Raw genomic sequence first — 22,124 nt, forward strand, 5'->3', positions numbered from 1 at the left:
GCCGGACCCGGAGACCGTGCTCGCCGCCCGAAAGACGAAAATTTCAACTGGGCCGCAAAGCAGGGGGTAAAATCGGAGACTCGTGTCTTGGGTGGGATGATTTGAGATGGAACAGACGAGAGCTTGGCCTTTTTAGGCCACTTTGAGTGGACCAAGAATCGCTGGATATGTGAAAACGACGGCATTTGGGCCGGGATTCCAGCCCTAGGAGCGGACCCAACATCGACCTCTAAATCACTTACAGATGGTAGTATCGGATTGCGAAGGTGAAGTGTTTGGGAATAGATATTGCTTTACTGAGATGGTGTGGGCTTCAATCATATAGGCGTGGACAGGTGGTTCAATTGGTGTTGCTTTCGCATTGTGAGAAGTTTATTGCTAACTACCTCCCGAACTGAAACATCGCCATGTAGACACATAAACGTTCTCCGCATTGACATAACGTCGTGAAACGTCCCCTCTGACATGAAGCAGCTGTTGATTGCGTCGGGCCACTGGGAAAGGAGAGACGCCAGGATGGAGAAATTTGCCGAATCGAAGATTTTGAGTTATTTTCGTTCTGTCTTATGGCAAAGTATCCAGTGATAATCATGCTCGCTGTATGAAAACATCTATCACATTCCCTGCGTCTGCAATGCCCAGGCTGAGGTCCTCGGCCACTTGATGTGACTTATTCGCATATGATGTCTGAACTCTCCAAGAGACTCCATCTTCTCAAGCGGTGGATTATCTCGAAAAAAGTGATTACGCCATCTTACATCGTTGCGCCGGAAAGCTCTTCTCCCCTCATGATGGCCCGAGAAATTGTCGCTACTGACTGTGAGGCCACGTCACTTAAGAGCTGAACCTTCCGCGTCGGTCCAATTATCAACGACCCAATATGGCATTGATACAGCTGGAGAACGCGGAGAAAGCAGGTAGATGCAGAAGATTGTTCCATGTCAGGTTACATTTGACGGTTGATCTGGCTGTGATTACATTTGACCGTCTTCAACGCCACTCGTCTGCCTCCCGATGTCACATACTGACTGTTTGGAGAAGTGCATCATCAGCGTTCACGGATCTGTTGTCATACTGGTCTTTCTTGCTATTGACACCATAGTCAAGCGTAGAATCCCGGTGCGCTTGTCCTAACTCCTTGCCTCGTGCAGGATGTGGCCCTCAGTTCTGCTTATCCCGCTGGCGTACCAGCCATCAGCTTCTTTGATTCGGCGGCAAGATGTCCCAAGGTTCCTGAGATATATCCTTTATTCAGTTTATACCAACTGCCAGCATGATGTAGGTGTGAAGTTCGTCAAGGGACTTCTTCATGTTTTGTTCGTGGAAAGGAATCCGCGGAGTAAATGAGTAGTTGCCATCTAGATAGGCGCCGTTGAAGACAATGATCATAGTTTCCAGTCTTGCAATTTGATCAAAAACAAATAAGCGGCATTCCCTACAGTCTGATCTACCAGCACTCGGTATTAGAAGTCCTATCTTATGTCATCTCACTGCTCACAATTGATTGCACTCGCACGTCCTCATTTCTGGAAAAGACCTGGCTTCCACGCTTCCTCCAACTCGTTTCCAAGCTATGCCATACAAGTAATCTCTCAACCTACAACGCTTCATGCCTTCGTTCTGAGACAAGCTTGAGCTGTAGAACTTCGGAAAACCGGAACTATCAGCACTGGCTCCTCTTATCGCACAGATTGTACTGGACCCGGGACCTTGAATGCAACGACTGCCCCGCAACTATCACGCTCACAGTCTGGGAAAACCTGTCTCAAAGTGCGACGGCGGCGGTCGCACTCACGGGGCACAACTCAAGTTCCTTTGCAGGCGTGACGTGGAATCAGGTTCTCGACTTCATTAGCTTGTGTGAAGTTTCTGAAATTCAAGATGCCTGAAAAAAAAATCATGGGTGTGATGGGAATCAGTAAAGCCCACAGACGATGCACGCCGCAAATGCTCCTGGTCTACTTTCATCATCAGGCCGCTTGTAGTGTAATATCTCACCAGCATGGCAGACATGTCGCGCAAAGGTTGAGAAAGTGGACGGACTTTATACTGTTAATTACAGGGAGGACTGCCTCGTTCAGCGGAGAATAATGGCGGGAGTACGCCATCATTGCTGCATCACCTGGTCTGTAAATTGCCCCGCAAATTCTATCCTGGCATCTTCTCGCCAGGTCTAGGAATCCAGATGCTCGGATCCCAGCATCATGAAGAGAACTGTGCTGGCCAAGGAGCTGAGGGAGGGGCACATAATACACGATTCAAGGCAGCAGACCGAACCAGCTTCATGCTACATAGCTATCACGCGCTTTGCAACAGAGATTATTCGAACTAGACTGTGAAACATGATGGGGCTCTCTATGTTGCGTCAGCAAGGGACTGCTTATTACATCTCTCCTTGATGGCATGACATAGTTATTTAGAGCTGTGATTATTCGTTTATGGTGTTTCCCCTGCCCGGGGGATCTGCATGTCAAACGAGGCCAGCTTGTGTCTGCAACAAGTCACTTGCGCTCGACTCCTATGACACCTTTGGACGTCAGTCTGGTTCGGCTTCCAGGTTGTCAGAGCCTCGTTACGAAGACTAGAACACTTCTTCAAACGCGATGGAAGATGACAGCTCTCTTGTATGTATACAGACTGTCAGAGCATCCCACTGAAAGCGCTCAAAGTCTTGTGCTTTCACATACACCGACCCTGACACCTTGTGTCAAGCATTTGCGCCGTTCTGCGATACTACCCGCGACAATGTGATCAAGTTGTAGGGTGCTTGGCAAATATGGACCCCGACTCACGGGACTTACTCTACTGCTTCGAAGTCTTTAAATGCTCGGGGCTCTCGAATGCATGCAGAGACCTCCCCCACCAGGCATTGGATCTTGGACTTTCTTTGATAGGGGAACTGTTAAACAGAGCCTCCATTCCTCTGGATGTTGCTTTCAAACGGGCAATTTTCTCTTGAAGTCCCATGCCAAGGGGACCATCAATGCTGCGCTCGTCGTGCTCAATATGTTGCTTTCTCCAGATTACAAAGCTCAGAACTTTGGCGAGTCCCCACTAAAAAGAACAAAACTGACTTCATCATCAATTTTTGAAGGTCGCAATGGGAGCGTCATGAAGTCAGAGAGGCTTTATGCTGTTAGCAACCTCCCCGATCTTCCTGCGCGGCGCACGACGCATTATCATGAAAAACGTCATGGAGACTATTGCATTGTTGTCGGAGAGACGAAAGACGCTTTGTATTATTTGCCTGACTCCTATAGGTGTACTTAGTTGTTACAGAAAACTCCTCACGATGACCGCGATTCGGGTTGACATAGTGTGCCTTGGAAAGCAAGCACGTGAGGAATTCAACGCACCTGATATCAAGGTCGATAATCACCGTTTTCGCTATCTTATGCTCAGTTATTGCTGGTCATCCCTTCCTCATCGGAATACAAAATCAACTGGAAACTCTGCTTCATCTGTGCATGCCTGATAAATATGATTATGCGTTTGTGTTTATACCAGAAACGTGAACTCTCCTTCGGAAGAAGCCTTGAATATGGGGCAAGACAGTAGAGGCACCCATGGCGGAGTATCATCAATCTGCAGGTGCAGGGTTCCCGTTGGACACAAGTCGTCGGCTGAAGAGAAGCCTCGGGGCCGGGATTCAGTACTTGAGGCGGGGCTTCGGCCGACCCTGGGTCAGCACTCCGGAAGCCACAGTCACAGTCACGTACACATTCCGCAGTCAATAGCATCCACACAACCAGTGGCAGATCGGCCTGACGTGAATTCAATTGCTTGAATGCCACAATTCCGTCTGATTCTACAAGGCTGTTATAATTTCGGACTAACCCTTGGTGCTTGTGCGTTTGTAATTACGCGTCGATCTGCATGGGCAAAGGCCACTACCGCCCGACCCAGCATGATATTTTGCCTCGGCCAGCAAAGACCCAGTTGACGCTGATAAAAACAGATTGTTCTACCAGTGTCAAACGCAATACTGTCTTTGCATCCTTCAGGCCGGGCCTGTGATCTATCTACCAACGCACTCTCTTCCCAATCATTGATTCTAGTCCTCGGAGTGGAATTCATTCAAGAGAACGACGGCTTTTTCCCCACAATCATGACCCTGTTCGTTAGCAACTACGACATGAATACGGTGACCAGGTCCGTCTTACGGTGACACTTGCGTTGCATTCTTCGTTTGGGAACACAACATATGCGAAACGGGGCAGCGACACCATTGCTGCCCAGAGGGCCGCGCATGATCGTTTGAAAGAAGTTTATGGGCCGTAGAACTCACTCGTCCCTGAATGATCGCAGCCCGCCCGCGACTTGTTGAATGATACTCTTATCTACGTAGCTTATGCCACATTCGCAGACACGCCGCAGGCTACAACTCGGAACATGACCCATGAAGATTGAGTCGCCGCATCGATCGCATGCAATCAAATCCCTAATAAGGCAATGCTACAGTACCTTTCTCTTCGAAATAAGCCATAGCAGGAGTATGTTGGGAGAAGATGAGAATACTTCCCAAGTCAGTTGAGTCACAAGCGCAATGCAGCTGCATCTGCCAAACCCCCGGTACTACGTCTGCATCTATGATCGCTTCCTTGGATTCAGCATGCATGGCGAAATCAATGCATGTTTGAGGGAAATGATTGTGTGCAGCTCCACGCAACAGAAGAGGCCATCAGGGTTGTCATCGACATCGCAGAGCCCCTCAAGATCAATAACGCCGCCAACGACACGACCTGCTCAACCACCTCCGTCGAGACTGGACAGCCGAATCTAAGTTACCATGCCGCTGATAGACTGGAAGGACATTGTGGAATAATTAATCTCCCAGTGCATGCCATCGAAACAACCTCAAGAGCCTTCAGGGCACAAGGACCAAATCTATGCATTCGAAAACCGATTTCACCGCATGAGCAGGACTGCGTCACACAGATCCCCGGAGACGCATTCCAATCCATCATTTGAAGTGCTTTGCAGCCGAACCATACCGTGCCCATCTTCACATCTCTCAGTCGGAATGATGAAAACACTTTCTAGCTCCATTGGGTCCGCTTGAGTGAAACAGCCCATCGCTCCCATGCCTTGGTCCGTGAATGTCTACTACCGCGTGCGCATGGCTAACCAGAATCTCGCCGGCCATTGATTCATCCGGTATACGGGCAAATGCTTGCGGCGTCTAAAGATCAAATGAGCCGCACCACAGATCCGTTCCGGAAGAAATGAAGAGTCCAGCCTACTTCAAGTCAAACCGGCCATCCGGACGCCGACGAGGTTTCCATGCCAATCCATGAGCACAGATATGCATTACTCAGTGCATTCCATATCAAAGGGTCTGCAGGCGTGTCTTAAGGACGTGTTCGGGCAGCATTTTGTGAAGAATTCTTTTGTGAATTTTTGTATGATCAGAGATACATAAGAGGTCCCCCTTACTCTAACTACCTCCTATATATCTAATTACCCCTATTAACTACTACTACGCTATAGTAATTATATATATATCCTTAAGTTCCTTTAATACGACGTTATACTTTAATAACATAAAACGCTCAATTTAATTAATATTATAGAGCTTATTTATTTTAAAGTTTATTTTAATATATTTAAAATATCTCTATACTTTAGTTTAATAATATATTATTTTATTAAAATATACTAGTAAAAAGTAATAATATATTAAACATACTATTAAACTTTATATTAAAAAATTAAGTTATATATTTAAAAATCTATATACTTTATTTTAGCTATTTTAAGTAATTATAAAGAAGTTATTACTTATTTTAAAGTAGTAATAAATAGTATTAACATAATATAGTAATAATATCTTAATATTAAAAGACTAATAAGTTATAGAAGTATAAAGAGGGAGATACTCACTTTTTAGTAATTTATACTTTTTTTATATACCCCTATAAGTAACTATAGAGGTTTCTCTATAAACTATCCTAGCCCTTAAATATTTCCCTATAAGAGTTATATAGTAGTTAATAAGGTGCGCCTCTAGGCGGCAAACTACGAAGAACAAAGTTAGAGGGGAAGAAAGACGTGTTTGGGCAGGGGGAGGGATGGCATGAGCATCAGGTGAAGGACGTCATTGGCAATGGCGTTGGCGACGGTTCTTTGCACAAACACGGCTTTGCCCCTGACATCATGAGAGAGGAACGATTCAAGCGGTGTTTCTAAATGTTTCCGAACAATGTCAGTCCCTCATGTTGAGAGTTGGTCATGAAGGAATGTGGATGAGGAGCATGATCTGGCTTTGGAAACGACGATAATCTTAGCTTAGATAATCTGCTAATCGACAGATCTGGTAAGCGAATCAAAAACCATAGTGCAAGTGATTACTAGCTCAATTTTGCGCCGTATCAGGCGGCCCTCATGATGGAGTGCCAGTCAGCCAACATCGCCAGGACAAAGGGCACACCTCCACAAGCCGGAGGCAGCCTAGAGAAAGACACCATTCTCACCACTGGCATGTGCGCCGGGCGGTAAGTGATTTGTTCCCAAGATCAAATAACTCCTTTTCAGACTGTTTCACCTCAACCTTCAGCTGCCATCACATCCCCAGCTCCGACCTTACAGGGAAATAATGTAATCCATCCGGATATTGTTTATTCGTGTTCCTTTGGCCAAGACCTGTTTCCGCCGTCCTATTGAACTTGGCGCGAGTATCCAAAGCCAACTCTTGGCACAGCCTGAGCCTGTCAAACCTCCATCAACCAAAAAAAGACACAACCCATCTCACAGCGTGGATAATAATTCTAGAGGTTCAAGTGCCTGATGTGCGTCCTAAAGCTCCCGCTCGCAATTCCTATAGCCGTCAGCAAGAAGGGAGGTGAAGCGAGCTTCCCAAAATGGGCATGAATCGCTGCCGAGAAAAAAGCTCAAGTGTTCACGGGCATCATGTGTGTCAAGAACGAAGACACTGACAGTCACATCTCAGGCCTTTTGTCGGAGCGCTTAACCGACATTAATTTCTTTTGCAACGCTTTGAGATTGCCATAGTGAAAGACCAAGACCAGTGATTACAGCTGGTCCAGAACTCTGCCTTACGATGAGGTTTGAGATTCACGGCGAGATGAGCAGCTGATTCAGCGTGTGCAAGTTTGCCACGATATCACAGGGGGCTGCGCCAGAGCTTTGCACGGTACCTGAGGTGAATTGGGATGTTCGAAACGAACTCATCTTTGATTACCACAGGCTCCATATCTATCCATACTCCATGTCACTGAAGCCCCAGCCTAACAATCGTATTCCGTTCAAATGATGCGACCTGATTTCATGCTCCATTCAATTGATACAGACATCCTCCGACTTTTCATACATCCCTTCTTCCACCGCAGCGTTGACCAGATACAGGCATCAATGCACACAGGCAAGAACACCAGGTTGTAGCAATTCTACGCGTCGACAATCCCTTCATCGGTTTTCTCAATGGTGCCTACGGCCTGGATTGTGGCGGCTGCTCTGGGGACTACGTTTGCTTCGAAAAGGTGGACAAGATCAGCCTTGTTTTTGGCCTTGGTGTAAGCGACTTCATGGGCGGCCAGCAGATTCCGCAACTGTGGGATCGTAAGGGATTTCGGGTTGAAGCTTGGATGTAGGTACGAGATATCGTCGGTAGGGTTGGGTATGTTTGGGAGGGGCGTGTTGGTGTCGACCTCGGGCGAGACGCCATTGATGGGCCCGTTGGTTGAAGCGTCGGTGGTGGAGTCGTCTATGAACTGGTCTGCCTCGACGGAGAGGTCTGAAAGCTGGGCGGAGAGGGTAGTCAGATCTCCAGCCTGTATGTCAGACGGTTTGACTTGATGCTCTTGCACGAGCTGCAGGAGCTGCGGCTTGCGGGCTCGGCTTGGTACAGCGATTGCACAGGTCTGCAAATAGTTACGCAGCTGGGCGATGGTCATTACCTCCGCATCTTGAGCCAAAGCGGCTGGGGCGTTCAGAGCTGTGCTGGTGGGCTGGGATGGCTTGTCGTTCAGAGTGGCTTGGTCAGCTGCGGTCGGGTTGGGCGTTGCCTCAAGACTGTCGATTGGGAGATCTGGCTCGAATTTGGCATCCGAATTCTGCCTGTGATGCTCTGCAGCTAGTCGGACGAGCTCTGCCTTCCTCGCCCGGGACGGAAAGCGAATGGAGTGGGCTTGGAGGTGCTGTCGAAGCTGCGCAACGGTCATCACATCGATGTCTAGATCGATTGCGGGTGGAGCGCTCTGGTCCGGGATGTTTGGTGGATCGTTGTCCTCGCGCAGGGTGGCCGAGGCACTGGTCGTTGGGGTCGGCTTCGGGGGTCGGACTTGGCGCACCATGCTGCAGTCGGAGGCCGGATTCTATCGGTCGAGGTGATGCCTGGAAAGAAAACGAGCTAAAAAGCGAGAATATGCGGTTGATGGAGACAAGCGACCGTCGGAGATTGCAAACGAGTGGAAGTCTGGTGGAGGAGATGCCGTGTAGTTGGATGGTGTCACGAGGGTTGGATGGACTGCGTGACATGCGAATCAGCAAGAGGTGCAGTGCTGCATGACGGTGCTCTTGCCTCGTTTCACGCAGAAATCTAGGCAACTGCCCTGGGAAACAAGTATCTCAGCAACTTCCTCATCGGCTTGGTAGCGTCTGTGCCTTCCCGTGACGCATGTTTGGGCGCAGGCCCGACGTGGATGCATCGGCGTTAGTTGGCCATGCCAGTCGATGTAGAAGGTAGGAAGCGAGGTGTTCGTGGTTTGCATTTACGAAAGCTTTCGAGGCTGCAAGGGGAACAATCCGAAATGAAATGGTCAAGCAAAGGCATTGAAGATGGCCATGTTGTAAATTCAACCAACCGACCACCACGCCGACGTCCAGTAGACTCCTATGGAAGGCCGGGACATCTCTTCCGACGGTATGCCGAGAGGGCTGACCTTCTGCCTCTGAATGTCCACTTCTTTCTCGAAATTGGGTTGATCTTCTTGAAAACCACTGGGCGGAACTCCGTCGCGAAGTGAGGAGTCCGCACATAGAGTCGACGTCAGATGCGCGATGGATTTGAGACATTTACCCGTTAATCCTCGATGGTGTTGCTTGCTTACAGCCGCCTCTGCTTGGCTCAACGGTGGGGATTGGCTTGGACGCATCTCCTTCGGACGCACCCAAACTCGCTGCGCCCGAAGAGCCAGGGAACGTGAAGGAGCTTGGGTGCGTTATTTCCAAGGAAAGAAGGGGCGAAGCTGTGTCATTCCTAAGCTACCTCATCGATTACGAGCCTGCTGAGGCGGGAGTGCTCTTGCTGAAAATGTGAACAGCGCGATATGCGGAAGGCGCATCAGCTCTCCATTCCCCATGAACCATCACCTCCTTCAGCATGCACCACAGGATCTTGCGCAGCCCGGTGTCCCATGACCTGGGTCACCAGGCTTGAGGCGCTGTTGGTGGCCAAGGCAGAGGGTAACTTCGGACCAGTGTCTGTGCTTGGGGAGGTGCTGACGATTTTTCGGCATCACCTCCCCCGAAGGGCCCTGAAGCGAATGTAGCCCCGTACTTCAAAACCACCCCGGGCCATGCACGCCGTCAGCCATCACCAAGCCAGCCCAAACGGAACGGGCCGTCCCGCCGCCAAAATGCAGCCATCAACGACCACAGCCCAGTAATAGTAGAACTGTTCTTATTTTAAAGGTTTCACTTGCATGATGGGAAATTGACTTTGCACCAAGCCGTGTGGGATGTGCTTTGATGCGCTCTCCGTGCAGAAATCGGGGTCCAAGGAGACATTCTCGTCGAACACTGGAGCTCTTGTTCTTGGGACGCACCTGATTACGTCATGTGCCCTGTGCCTGGGTCTGGGCTGCGCACCTCTCTGGGTCTTCGGGCGCAGCTTCGGACGCACCTGACTACGTCAGGGTTGCCTGCTTCTGTGGTTCTTCGGACGCAGTGGTTTTGGCTGCGTCCGAAGAGAATGCGTCCGAAGGCCCGCCCCCCCGCCTAATTGAGCTACCTGCCATTCTGAAGCCTCGCGCCCCTTCATGTCTTCACAGCGTGCTGGCACACATCTGCTGCGCAATCCCGCAGTCAATTTTGAGGCGGCATCCCGGAGCCGGCCATGTTGCAGCCGAACGACAAAGAACGCCACGATCCGACCCGATAGATACCGAGAAAAAAGCGCATCCGTAAGCCCATTGCACTGATTCTCTTGTTGAGCCAGATCAATCGACCGGAATCGTTTCGGGTGCCACGAGTAACAGCCAGGTTGTCCTCACGCGTCGCCACCGCAGGCCGGGCCTCAGATCATTGATGCACTTGCGGAACACGAGGGCTTGTCTCGCTGGATTTTGCAGATCTAATTGCCCGCGCGCAAACATGCTTCCAGCTCGCTGCAATGGAGGGGCGAGGGCAACGGGGATCCGGGACGGGGACGAGATGCGGCACTATCAACGTACGCCGCTAATCCCTGAACACCATCGTGTCCGTCTTCAACGGACAATCTTTTGGATGCATGCAAGACAATTCCTCTCGAAGCCAGTCTTGATTCAGTCGCGGGTGAACAGATCATACCAAATGTGTCTGCGTAGCCGCAAATTTCGCTGCTGTGTAAGGCGGTACCTACCGGGGAGAGTGGGTGCACACCTACAGTGCCCTTCAGGGGAGGTGCTGACAAAAGTTCGTCAGCACTTCTCCCGTCACCAGCCCATAGGCGCTGCTGCACTTCAGAGTCGTTACTTCAGGTCAGTCAACCCAGATCTTCCCTTATGTCCCGTTTCGTTGGCCGAACCTACCCACGTTTTGCACCTGCACCGACGTCGCACATCGAACAGCATGACCGACGCGTCCGGAAATCTCAAGACGCTTTCATTTCCCGAGCGACACCCTCCATCGCAACGTCTGGAAGTGGGCTCATGGCTCAGACATACCGCCGCTTTCTCAACCGTCAGCCTTTTCCCGGTCCCCGGTCATGGCCGAGGCAGGCAGTCGTTTGGACGACCGGCCTTGAAAGCAGCCAATCGTCGGCCAAACAAGTCGCATTACGATCCTCCCTTCTTTGTTCCCTCTCCGACTCTTCCAAAGTCCGCGCATCTGCGCATGGGATGATTGTTTGCACTGCGGCGTCCAAGCAATGTTAGGACGTCTCCCGCGCCCCCCTTCCAGTGTTGTTTTGTCTAACTGTCTCCTTGGCAGGGCTTTTGACGCCAACTCCATCGCAATGGCATCCTGCCCCCCTTTCTCCCCGACCGCGAGACCGAAAGAGCGATGGAGTCCGACAAGATGACGAACAACATTCCGACCGCCGACCGAGTCCAAACGGTGCAATACGAAAGCTTCATTGATGCCCGGCATCGATACCGGCGCGATCATCTTTACCGCCTCTCCCGTCCCCGCCAAACTTGTCGACCTTTCACACGCGTAGCCTTGCTGTACCGAAGCCGCTCGAAACCCACCACCAGAGCCCTCGACCTGCATTGCTCGAGACATCAGCCACGCGCCCATACCCACCATACACGTTGATCAACGTGGGAGCTTGAGGCACCTATTAGTGGCTTGTTCCAAAGATAAGGTGGCTATGGGTAGTATGGTTCAACCTGAGGCGCAGCAGGGGCTTTGTGGCAGCGGACGAGTCGGCAGCATGCCATCCAATTCGAAGGTTCAGAGGCAGCAGCAATGCGATTCAAACAGTCATCTACTCCGATGATTCGCGACTTACCTTGGATGCAATGGGGAGGCAAGTTGGATGCAGTCAGATGGACTGCTTTCGGCTCAGGATCTTCCTAGTCCCAGATATCGTCTGTCAAATAGCTCGCGAGGTGTTCTATGTCATCGCATGTGCCGTCGCATCTGCCGTCGTGTGTTGCTGCTCCAATATCTAGTGTCATCGTGGACTTGCTCCCAGGATTCTCCCGGCAAGTATCCGCTCATCGCTATTTCGATTTCGCGATTTAGCTTTCCCACTCTCCATCTTCCTTCGCCTGGTCGTCCATCTGGCCCCCTTGCTCGCTCTGCGCCCTTCCGTATCCATTTTCTTGCGAAAAGCGACCATGGACATGCAAACTATTTTGTCTTAGTTTGATTGGTGTCTCTGCTATCCCTGCGGCGGCATTCATCGTCAAAATGAAGGCCATAGACAAGGTGACTTCAAAAGGACCAACCACGTCATGCTCAACGCCAACGTTAAGCAGTGTGCACCCATAGAAGAATACTTTTTCACTATCCAGCCCAGCAACAGTCCCATTCACCTGGACCGAAGACTTTCCCCCAAGATGCTCTCAAGATACGAAGACACTTGAATTGGCGTCATGCTTGTTTGCGTCTTTGTTCCTGGTAAAATACAGTTTCGTCTCCAATTGGTTGTAGCGTGATTTCGAAGCGGGCGATATTCAGATTGCGGACATCCGTCATTTGCTCCAGTTCTTCGGACGCATCAATTTTGGGTGCGTCCGAGTGGTGCCAAAATCCAGGGGTCCGAGCTTCGGACGCAGCCATTCTTACTGCGTCCGGACCGTAAGTCAACCAAAATTTGGGTTGGTCCTTGCCCAGAACCTTACACAATGGGGTTCAGGGCGCCCTCAGAGTGCCAACACTGTCCTTGGGGGAAGGTGGTGACGATTTTTCGTCAGCACTTCTGGCACCAGCACCCACCCACACCCTATGAGGTTTTTAAGCACCAAAACCCCACATCTCTCTGGGACGGCCAATCAGCGCACTTCACCATTCTCCTGGCCTGGTGCTGCTCAATCAAGTAAAGCCTCCTCCTCTTCTCCGATACCAATAGCTGCACGCGATTCTAGCGATAAAGAGTCTGAGTTTGCGACTGGCTACGTAAGGGAGGGTAGATAGCTGTAGACGCAGCATGCGCCATGAACGCCGATGCCGAAGCCGAAGATTACTGTTAGCTGGAACAAATCAGAGTGTTTGCTTTGTTGTCCCGACGTGCTGCGCAACATCAAATTCGCTGCGACCGACGATTCTTGCCAAACCCAATGGCCCGGGCACTTGAGCTTTAGGTGCATCACCAGCCACTGGGTTCGGATCCAAGGTCTTACAATCCCCAAGCAAACCTGTCATTCAGTATTGGGGCTCGCAAAATGGAAGTCGAAATTAACTTTGAAGCCTGCGCTGTTAGCCCGCATTTTCAGATGATCTGCACGAGGGGAGGCCCGCGTCCGATCGCGCTAAACTGAGAACGGCCAGGCGCCAGACGCCAACAAGTCTTCAGGCCGTTGTGCACGCCAGCGATTGGGACCCTGCATTTATTTCACATGCTGAAGGGCCGCGATTAATGTATGCTTCTTGCAGTGATTGAAAAGGAGTGGCATGGCTGGTTTATCGGAGATGAGTCAGTATTGATTGCTAGATGCTGCGACTGTGACCTGCAACCCCACCGGGAGGTGCTGACGATTTTTCGGCAGCACCTCCTCGTCTGCCACCATACGTGAGCATCCTGTGCTGGAAATTCCGAACCAGAACCCCACATCTTGAACCAGCAGCCAATCAGCAAAGGCGTTTCCCACACACAACCTCAAGGTGAGATGCCGTGGCCACCGCGATGACTGGCAGCCAGTCGGCACGCGACACATACGGTCCATACAAGCCTTCATGGAACAAACACATTCTCCGCCATGGCTCGGAATTTGAAATGTCGAGACTGGGCGTACGGTGGCAAAAAGGCATTCCATCAAACTCCTGGAACTTTTTGCGTGGACGCGAGACTGACTCGTTGATGAACATCACCCCGTTGCCCGTGAATAAAAAAAAGATGCGCCAAAAGCCAAGACCGTCAGTTTCTGTGGCCGCAGTCCGGGTGGACACATTTTGCAAAGTGCGGATTGATTGGACGTACACCGCTCTCAATGGTGCATTCGAAGGGTGCGTCCAGTCAGGGGCATCGAAAGGAGGTTTCGGGAGAAGCCAGTGCAGCATTTGCGAATCAGACGACATGACACTTGCATGTATGCATGTTTGCCGAAGCATTTTTGGACGAACGCTATCATGAGGGTGCGCCGGAAGAAGACGATGTTGACGATAGATTTGACATTTGGGGTTCGTTCCGTTTATGCTGGCTTCCCCCGGTGAGGGCTGACGGCGGAGTCGCTTACTTTTCGTGCCGCCCGGGCCAAAAAGTCCGGCACTACCCTTTCTCGAAGTCGGCGTCGCAAAAAGCGGGTTCACATAAAGAAAAACGTCCCGCGGTGAATATCGATGCTCCGTTTGGTGGTGTCGGTTGTCGCTGAAGAAGTTCCAAGTCGAGCTATTGCGCAGAACAAACGCGAGAGGCATGAAGGTGTACCTTCTGCTGAGGCCGAGGGTGAGAAGTTCACGCGCTACTCTGCCTTGATAATAGATGGTCTCGGTAAATAGTTGGCTTGTGGGCCGGCCTGGATGAGAGATGGCAGTGGTCATCCCCCATGCCGCCACTATAGTGTCTAGTCGATGAACGGCAGACGAGCCTGAGGTCAACGGAGGTTGATCAGCTGCGGAGAAACGAGAACATGGGGGAAACGGACACTTCTGTTGTTGTTGAATAGCAAACAGCGCGAAGGGTTGGGACGAAGATGTCTCTCCTGGATGATCAAGTTACCAGCATGTGCATTTGCCTGGGGGCTTTGTTTGTGACTTGGTTTGACAGGACTTTATCTTGCCTTTCATTTCCTTTCCGTGTCATCAGAAGGCATGAACGAGATTCATCAGCATTCAGAAATCAACGCAAGAAAAGTCTTGTCGACATAGATCTGTTCATTGATTTTTCCATTGAGCTCTTTGTTGAGCGGCTTATGGATGGATTGGGTTCATGGCTGTACTTATGGTAGACTCACTGGTCTCGCTAGATACATGCGCGCGTGATGTCGGCCGTCAGGTACCACCAATTTAGGCCTGGCGACTTGGCTTTGAGTAAAATTCAAGGGTTATCTGCTCTTGATCTTCAGCTAGTTTTCCTTTCATCAAGCCCGCCAACCCGGGCTCCAACCTACACCTGGTAGCTGGATCGGGAGAAAAGCAGCTGGAGAAATGTTGTTGCCCTGGCCACAGATGGACGTGAAGCATCGGAAAAGCATCGTGTCCAGCCACGAGAAGCGTCCTTGGATGAAGAAAGTGCCGTGTAGAGCCGGCAAATACCGCCGCCACCATGTACTCTCTCGACCGCCGTCCTGCTCACTCGTCTCCCAACCGGACGCCTCTTCGTCATCAGCCTTGCTAGACTCCTGAGTACTCCTTCATGCATACTAGAATGATATTTATATTAATGCGTCTCCTCTCTCATACTCCGTTCCACGGTCTGCATCAACAGCCAGGCTCTTGCTGCGCTGAGTTGCTGATACACCATCATCTCTACCGCCCCCATTCCAAGGCTAATATGTTTCCTGACCACTGTCACTACCGTCCCCATGACTCCGACCTTCAGGGCACACAAATGCTTCAATGATAGGCGGCTGCTGGCCAAAAGAATCACCTGCAGGTCACCAGGTCACTGCCAACGGATATCATGCTATTGCAGGTAAGAAGCCAGTCATCCAGGCGCTGTGAAGACTGGGGAAGACCGGGGTGGGTTATGTAAGTACCTGCCGTCGTGAGGCAAACAGGATAGACCGCAGAATCTATTTGGAACTAACCAATGCTACACTATCATCAATGAAGTTACGATGCCGGCGGAGGGGTTGCCAATGTCTCAAGCAATCTCCTGATCACGATTGGCTCTAGTTTCCGCGCAGCGGGTAAGCTCCGGGAGGACATGGTGCTGCATGAAGAATCGCAGAGGCGAGACAAGGGAGTTGCTGGACATGAGGTTATGATGCCAGCGGCGGAACCTGGGGCGAGGTGTCCAGCGCAGCACGTAGAGAGACATCATACCGGGTGCATGCGACGGCGAGGGAGCTCCTCTCTGATCAAGACAGATACCCGATACTCCGCCGCAAACATTCAAATCCTACTGGTTCTTCGAAAGTCGCTCAGGGACGACTAGAAGCTTGACTTCCTGAACAGAACGTACGCGTGATGACGGACAGACGGACCCGTTCGTGATTGCGTTCTACGGGCCCGACGAGCACAAGGGCAAGACGATATTGGCGAAGAACCCGGCGAAGCTGCTCTTGGACGCGGTCATGTGGTCAAGACCTGGCCGGGCATTAGTCCAAGTGGCCCAAGGTGGACGACGTCAGGAGGATGTGCGAGAAGAGGGAACCAATATGCAATGTTTGCAAGATCGAGGGCGGGTCCTCGTACCAGCACATCAAGAGGTGGACATCTGACGCTCCGGTTCAGTGGCAGGACCGGCTTCTTGTTCCAGACGTTGAGCTCCATGATAAGAATGCGGTTAATGACAGCATCGATAAGAGACTTGTGATCTACGACATAAGGGAGAGCTTGGGCAAGTTCGCACCCTGCTCAATGGCGCCATCAACAACAAGGTTCATCTACCTGCGCGTGGTGTGAGGCAGTGCGTCCAAAACCCAACCACGTACGCGACCATCGCAAAGTATACAATGTTCAGGAAGAGCATCAACACGATCACTGCTGGAATGGGGTACGACCCCGGGAGCACGAGGGATAAATGGGCGTGGCTATGTCCACCCTCGCGATCAAGTGCACGGTCCAGCCCGAGAAAATGTGCATGACCATGAAGGCATTCTCGAACTCGATGGTGACGGTACCCACGCACGGCAGCCCGCACATCAGGAACATCAAACCTGCAGTAAAGCACAAGGTCACGTACAGGTGCTCAGCTCGCTGCATGCGATCGTAGCCAGGTCGAGCACTACATCGAGCACCTGAAGGAGGTTGTGAGGTTGCTCTTACCGGCAGAGCCTGGCGAACTTGGTCGACATTCCACTGTAGTTGCGGGCCCTGGCACATGGAAGCACGCGCACTCGGCCCACTGCGACAAATAACCTCACGCAGGCTGCTAGTGAGGCCATGGCCATGTCCCAAAACTCGTTCTCGTTGACGTGCCGGGACATCGCCATAGTCACGGCTGAGTCGCATGCCGCGTCCGGACATCGTAGATGTATCCGCCTGGGAGGGTGTGGCGAGGAGCAGCAAGGAGAACCCAAGCTCAGACTTGCACATATCCCCCGGGCTGCTGTTGATACTGCTGCTGCTTGCCACCAACACGACCTCGGAGGGGCCCTCGTCTTAGGCCTGGGACGGGTTCGTTGTCTAGTACTTGCTGACATACGGCTTCATCCACGACCCTAACCACAGTGCTCTCCATGTTTCTCCACCCAATCCACATGTGCGTGTTTTCGATCGAACGGTGGGTCGGTGAAACGGCCCCCGCACTGGGCTTGTCTATGGGGTCGATCGTGCGCCGTCTCGTTTGCGTACTTTCGTCAGAGTGATGAAGTTGAAATCGTGGCGACAGAGCCGTCAATTTTGAGCCATGGCAGGGGCTGCCGGAAGCGACTTTTTGCCGACGACGACGTCGAATTCGCCAGTTTGCTCAGTCCGATGCGACCTCGAGAGGTGGGAAGCGGAGGACCATGTTGAGGAGGGGTTGGAGAGTCGGGATCTCGCGATGCGGGGTCCTGCTTGGCCGAATCGGACTTTGGGCTAATTAGCACCTGTAACTCGATGAACCACATACCTTCGTCCTTTTGGCAATTCCTATAGCTCTGACATCTGCCTGATCATTCCCGACGGCGTATTCGCCGTCGCGAGAAGGCATCCTCAGCCAAGGCATGGTCGTGTTGCGAAATCCGCGAGGAAGAGGAAAAAACTTAGCGTCTCCGATTGGTCAGGGTCAAGATTGGGGTGGGTCACTTACTACCAGTTGCTCCTTACGTAAGAAATCCGACCCTGCGACAAGAATCGGACCCTGCTCGACCCTACAATAAGAATCCGATCCTGCGATGAGAACCTAACCCTGTATTGAAAGATTCGACCTTGTGCAAGAATTCGACCTTGCTTAAAAGAATTCGACCCTATGTGAGAAATTCGATCTTGCTTGGAATTAGCAGTGGCTTGTGGCTGAGCAGTCACCGTGTGGCTTAATAGTTGGCATGTCGCTGGGAGCATGTGGCTAGTGATGTGTGGCCAGGACCTGTGTGGCTCAGTGCCTTCCTCAAAAACTCCCACTGGTGTGGGAGTTTTCAAGGTGCGTCACGTAATCATTACGCAATCAGTACGCACTGACAGCTAGAACATGGCCGATCTCAGAAGCAGCTCAACAGTTCGGGCTCGGTGTGTTTTGCCGTCCGCCTCAAAATGTATTGCCAGATTCAATCGGGCCCTGGCAACGAAGGTAGATGGCTATCTTGATGGACAAGCAAGGAGCGAGCAGCCTTATGCACGGGGCAGTGCGGTGGATAGGCAGTGGAGACGATGCGCTGGAGATGGACGTAAGGTTGGACTCGGCTGATTTCAAAAGTTGAGACCATCTCACCCTGGACAGGGAATGAATGGGTCGATGGATGCAGCTACCCGTTTTTCGACTGCGTGAGTAAATTGGATGCAATTAGGCGTGCTGTCCAGCTAAGGCCGGACCTGCGCAAGGTTAAAGGCATGTGCGACGAACCTGCATATGTAATGCGTCCTAATGATTATCCATTGGGACGCTCTACGGCAGTTCCCAGAGACCGATCGGCCCTGCAGAAGAAGCCCGCCTGCGGGGCCTTTGCGCCGCCCGCCACCCCCGCAAAGGCGGGAATGAGCTGAAGTCGACGCGGGTCCGACTCTGAGGAGCACGTATGGACGACTCCCCTGCGTGCACGCAATCTCCCCTAAACCGAAAGTGCAGACGCATGTCCAGACGAAGGCATGAGCCCTATCTGCAACCTGCGCTAGCACCTTAGCTTGCCTGCTGTCTGATACGAAACCCGTAAGAGCAGGTCCCCGTGGAGAACGCTGTGAAGATGGTATTCAGACGGGCGGCACCAGACTGGAGACGGCGCTGGCGGCATGGGCCACCAGCTCTTTCGCCTGTCATCAAGTGCGTAAGCTGCATGAGCAGCTCGTGGAACACCTATCTCCCCCATGAAGACGGAAGAGCAGACAGGCAAAAACAGCAAGCAGATGGAGCTGGCGGCATGGGCCACCGTTTTTTTCTCGGAGTACAAGCTGCGAGAGCAGCTCGTGGAGCCCCCTTCCTCCCGTGAAGAAGGGAGAGGAGGCAGGCGAACGAGACGGGCTGGTAGCATGGGCTATCGGCTCACAGCCCTTTTGTCCTTCTCGCCCCACGACACCCCCCGACAGCTCCGCGTGGGCGGGCGCTGAGAAGATCATGCGTGAGAACGCAGGCGAAGCAGGAGAGATGAAAAATTAAATTTCGACGCGCGGGCGGATGAGCTTGACTTAAAGGCGATTTCCTATGCTTGAAGAAACACCACACCGCCCGTATGTTCCATCTATAAGAACTGCCTGCGTTGCGGGTCGCCCCCAATAGGTTCGCATCAAATAACTCCAGTGTTCATCAGGCATGCAGCGTCCCTACCTCTGCATGAACATACCCACTCGTTCGCTTTAAGACACCCGCTTATCTGCGTTTGCCCTGTCTGCCTGCCTGCCTGCCTACCTATCTGAGAGCTTCTGCCGATGCTATGGGTTTCGGGCAAAAGTCATTTCACCTGCCCACCGTAAAGAACACTTGATCCATAATCAGCAAGAGCTATCAACATCGCAGATCTGTGTGCTCCTTCACCAAGATGAACGAGGATTAACTGCGCGTAATTGATGACGATGTTAGCTGCGTGCACTACCAACGCGTCTAAATGCGTGCGCTTGACGAGAGTCGATTGCGCGCGCCCGACGATGCCCGCGATAGCTTCATTTGTGCGCGGCGTTGAGGTCCAGCCCAGATAGCAAACCTCTTTGAATTTTCTGCCAGTGTGGGCCCTGCCATCCAGAGGCCGAGTGCCAGCCGGCGCCAGCCTAGAGCCAGGCACACAGACCACTTACAGTAGTACGTGAATCGTCTCTCTGATTGGCCTGCCCTTATGATACCAGCGGTATCCTAAGGCTGGCCAGTCACATCACTGGTATCAGTGAACCAGAACACTAAGGTACCACAAATGCGATTGTCCGCTGCAATTAAAGCTCTCGTCGCAGGTGTGACGACTTTATCAGGCCAGCTGTGAGCGGATGTGAAGTGTGGCGCCCGGCAGCACATTGCCTTAGAAAATCGGAGGCTTGTGACCGGTGTGGCTGGTGCCCACTTGGCAGATACGACAGGTGCCAGCCCAGACCATCTCCCAGCGCGACTGGCATCCTCCTTGCATCGCATCAACACCTCTCGCCTGCCTGCATGCCTGCAGTCCACCATTCACTTCTTCTTCACTGGCAGAATCCACGTCACGATGCCCGCCGCAAACCAGTTCGCCGGTCTCACGCAGGCTCCAGTGTTCATGCACCACGCCGCATGAACCTGCAGAAGCTCGCAGGAGCTCTGGGGAGCTTTCAGTGTCGCCGGCCATGGCCACCACGATTGCCCCTCCTGTTTCGGCAATGGGCAGCACCAGCTCAGAGACATTCGAACGAACGGCGACGATGGCGGTCTAGAGACGGTCGCAGGAGCGGTGACGATAGCGGGAAACGGTTTGCAGAGCGCATTCTGCAAGAGTCGCCTGGTATATCCACGGACTCCCCGGGAGATGCAACAGCGACCCTTTCGTCACCCGCAAGCTCGTCATCTTACGAGCCCATTGCTGGTTCTCCATCGCCACGATGTGCCTCACCAACAACTCCATTGTACGTCGCAACCCCCCTCTTCATCACCCTTTTCATGCTGGCTGACCTCGCCCCAGAAACTCTGTGGCACCCTGCTGTCCTTCTACGAATCCAAGCCCAAGAAGCAGCGCGGCTTCCGCTGGTGCGTTCGCACGCGCGCCACCATCCTCTTCGCCCTTTACGCCGACCGCATCCTCCCCTCCGACACCAACCGCCTCCCGATCCCTCGCCTGCGCGCCGAATGTAATATCCTACAGCACGACCCGGCCTGGGCGTTCGTCCTGCCATACTTTGACAAGCTGGTGCAGCACTATGCAACCAAGTGGGTGAAGGAGCCCGGCAATGGGGCTGTTGTCTCTTGGTGTGCGGTGTCTGGCTGCTACAGGTGGGACGAGCAGCGGACGGCGGGATGGGCACATGGTGGCGTTGATGCTGTCGAAGCTTGGATGCGCCAGGCCCTCGGCAAGACGGACTGGTGGCAAGGAGGTTGGTCGTCCGCGTCGTGGTTGGGAGTGTGAGCTGACACGCGCAGAACAACCCGCCGTCGTCGAGCAGTTTGGCAGCATGTCTTTGCAGGCGCCGGCTAGCCCCGAGAGCGTGTACTTCCCCGGTTTCTTTGTTGCTAGCCGTGATGTTGACCAATCTCGAAAGCTCACACCTTCAGCAGTCGGCCCTCGGTCCACGATCTCAACAGCCCGGCCACCGACCCCGCCCCCGCTCCCGAGACGCCCAACGCGTGGGCAAGTCTCGAGCACGACCCCGCGTTCAACCCGTGGGGCGTCAGCGAGGCGGACGAGGTCCCCGCCAGCAAGCCGGTCGCGGAGCCCCTTCCATCCGTCGACCTGACGCCCGCTGGTCCAATGCCGTCTCCCCAGCCCGCCCCGGCGGCAAATCTCGCTGAAACCGGCACCGTTGTCTCTGCGCCGGCCAGCACCGTGTTCACCCCGCCTCAGACGCCTCGCACGCCTCGCAGGGGCAGCGTTGTGGGCAACAGCACCGTTGTGTCCTCGCCCTTCAGCTCCGCCGGCACCAACACCGTCATCTCCTCGCCGGCATCGACCGCGTTCACCCCGCCGCAAAGAATCCAGACGCCCCACACCATGCCCACCAGCACCATCATCTCCTCGCCGCCGACCACCGTTTTCATTTCCCCGCGACGACCCCACGCGCCTCGCACCGCCGCCAACAGCACTGTGGTCTCTTCCCCGTTCGGCACCACGGTCGTCTCCTCGCGACGTTCGACCGTGGTCTCTCGTCGACCGTCTAACGAGTATCGCCAACCCAGCGAGGCGTTCACGCGGGCGCTCGAGATGCACCGCGCGGCGCAGCGTATGATGGTCGAGGCGGAGATGGCCATGAGGGAGCTTGGGTTGTTTGGGTATGTTGGATACGTTCAGTAGCGAGGGGATGCTAGTCTACATGGTCGTTTCAATACATCGTTTGCCCGCTAAGTCTCCCACGCACCCTGTGCAAGGTTTGTATGTCCCAATGTTGAACAATCTAAC

General features: G+C 52.8%; 1 protein-coding gene across 1 annotated transcript; it reads right to left on the bottom strand.

The window, feature by feature from the left end:
* Positions 1-7,406: 7,406 nt before the first annotated feature.
* CGCA056_v014956 (uncharacterized protein) lies at positions 7,407-8,312 on the bottom strand (the record flags this gene model as incomplete). Its single annotated transcript, XM_037330198.1, has 1 exon — positions 7,407-8,312. The coding sequence occupies one exon, from the start codon at positions 8,310-8,312 to the stop codon at positions 7,407-7,409; it is 906 nt and encodes a 301-aa protein (XP_037171410.1).
* Between the last annotated feature and the right edge of the window lie 13,812 nt (positions 8,313-22,124).

The sequence above is a fragment of the Colletotrichum aenigma genome (assembly GCF_013390185.1).
Source record: "Colletotrichum aenigma strain Cg56 chromosome Unknown KSG_Cg56_contig11, whole genome shotgun sequence".
Taxonomy (NCBI): Eukaryota; Fungi; Ascomycota; class Sordariomycetes; order Glomerellales; family Glomerellaceae; genus Colletotrichum; species Colletotrichum aenigma.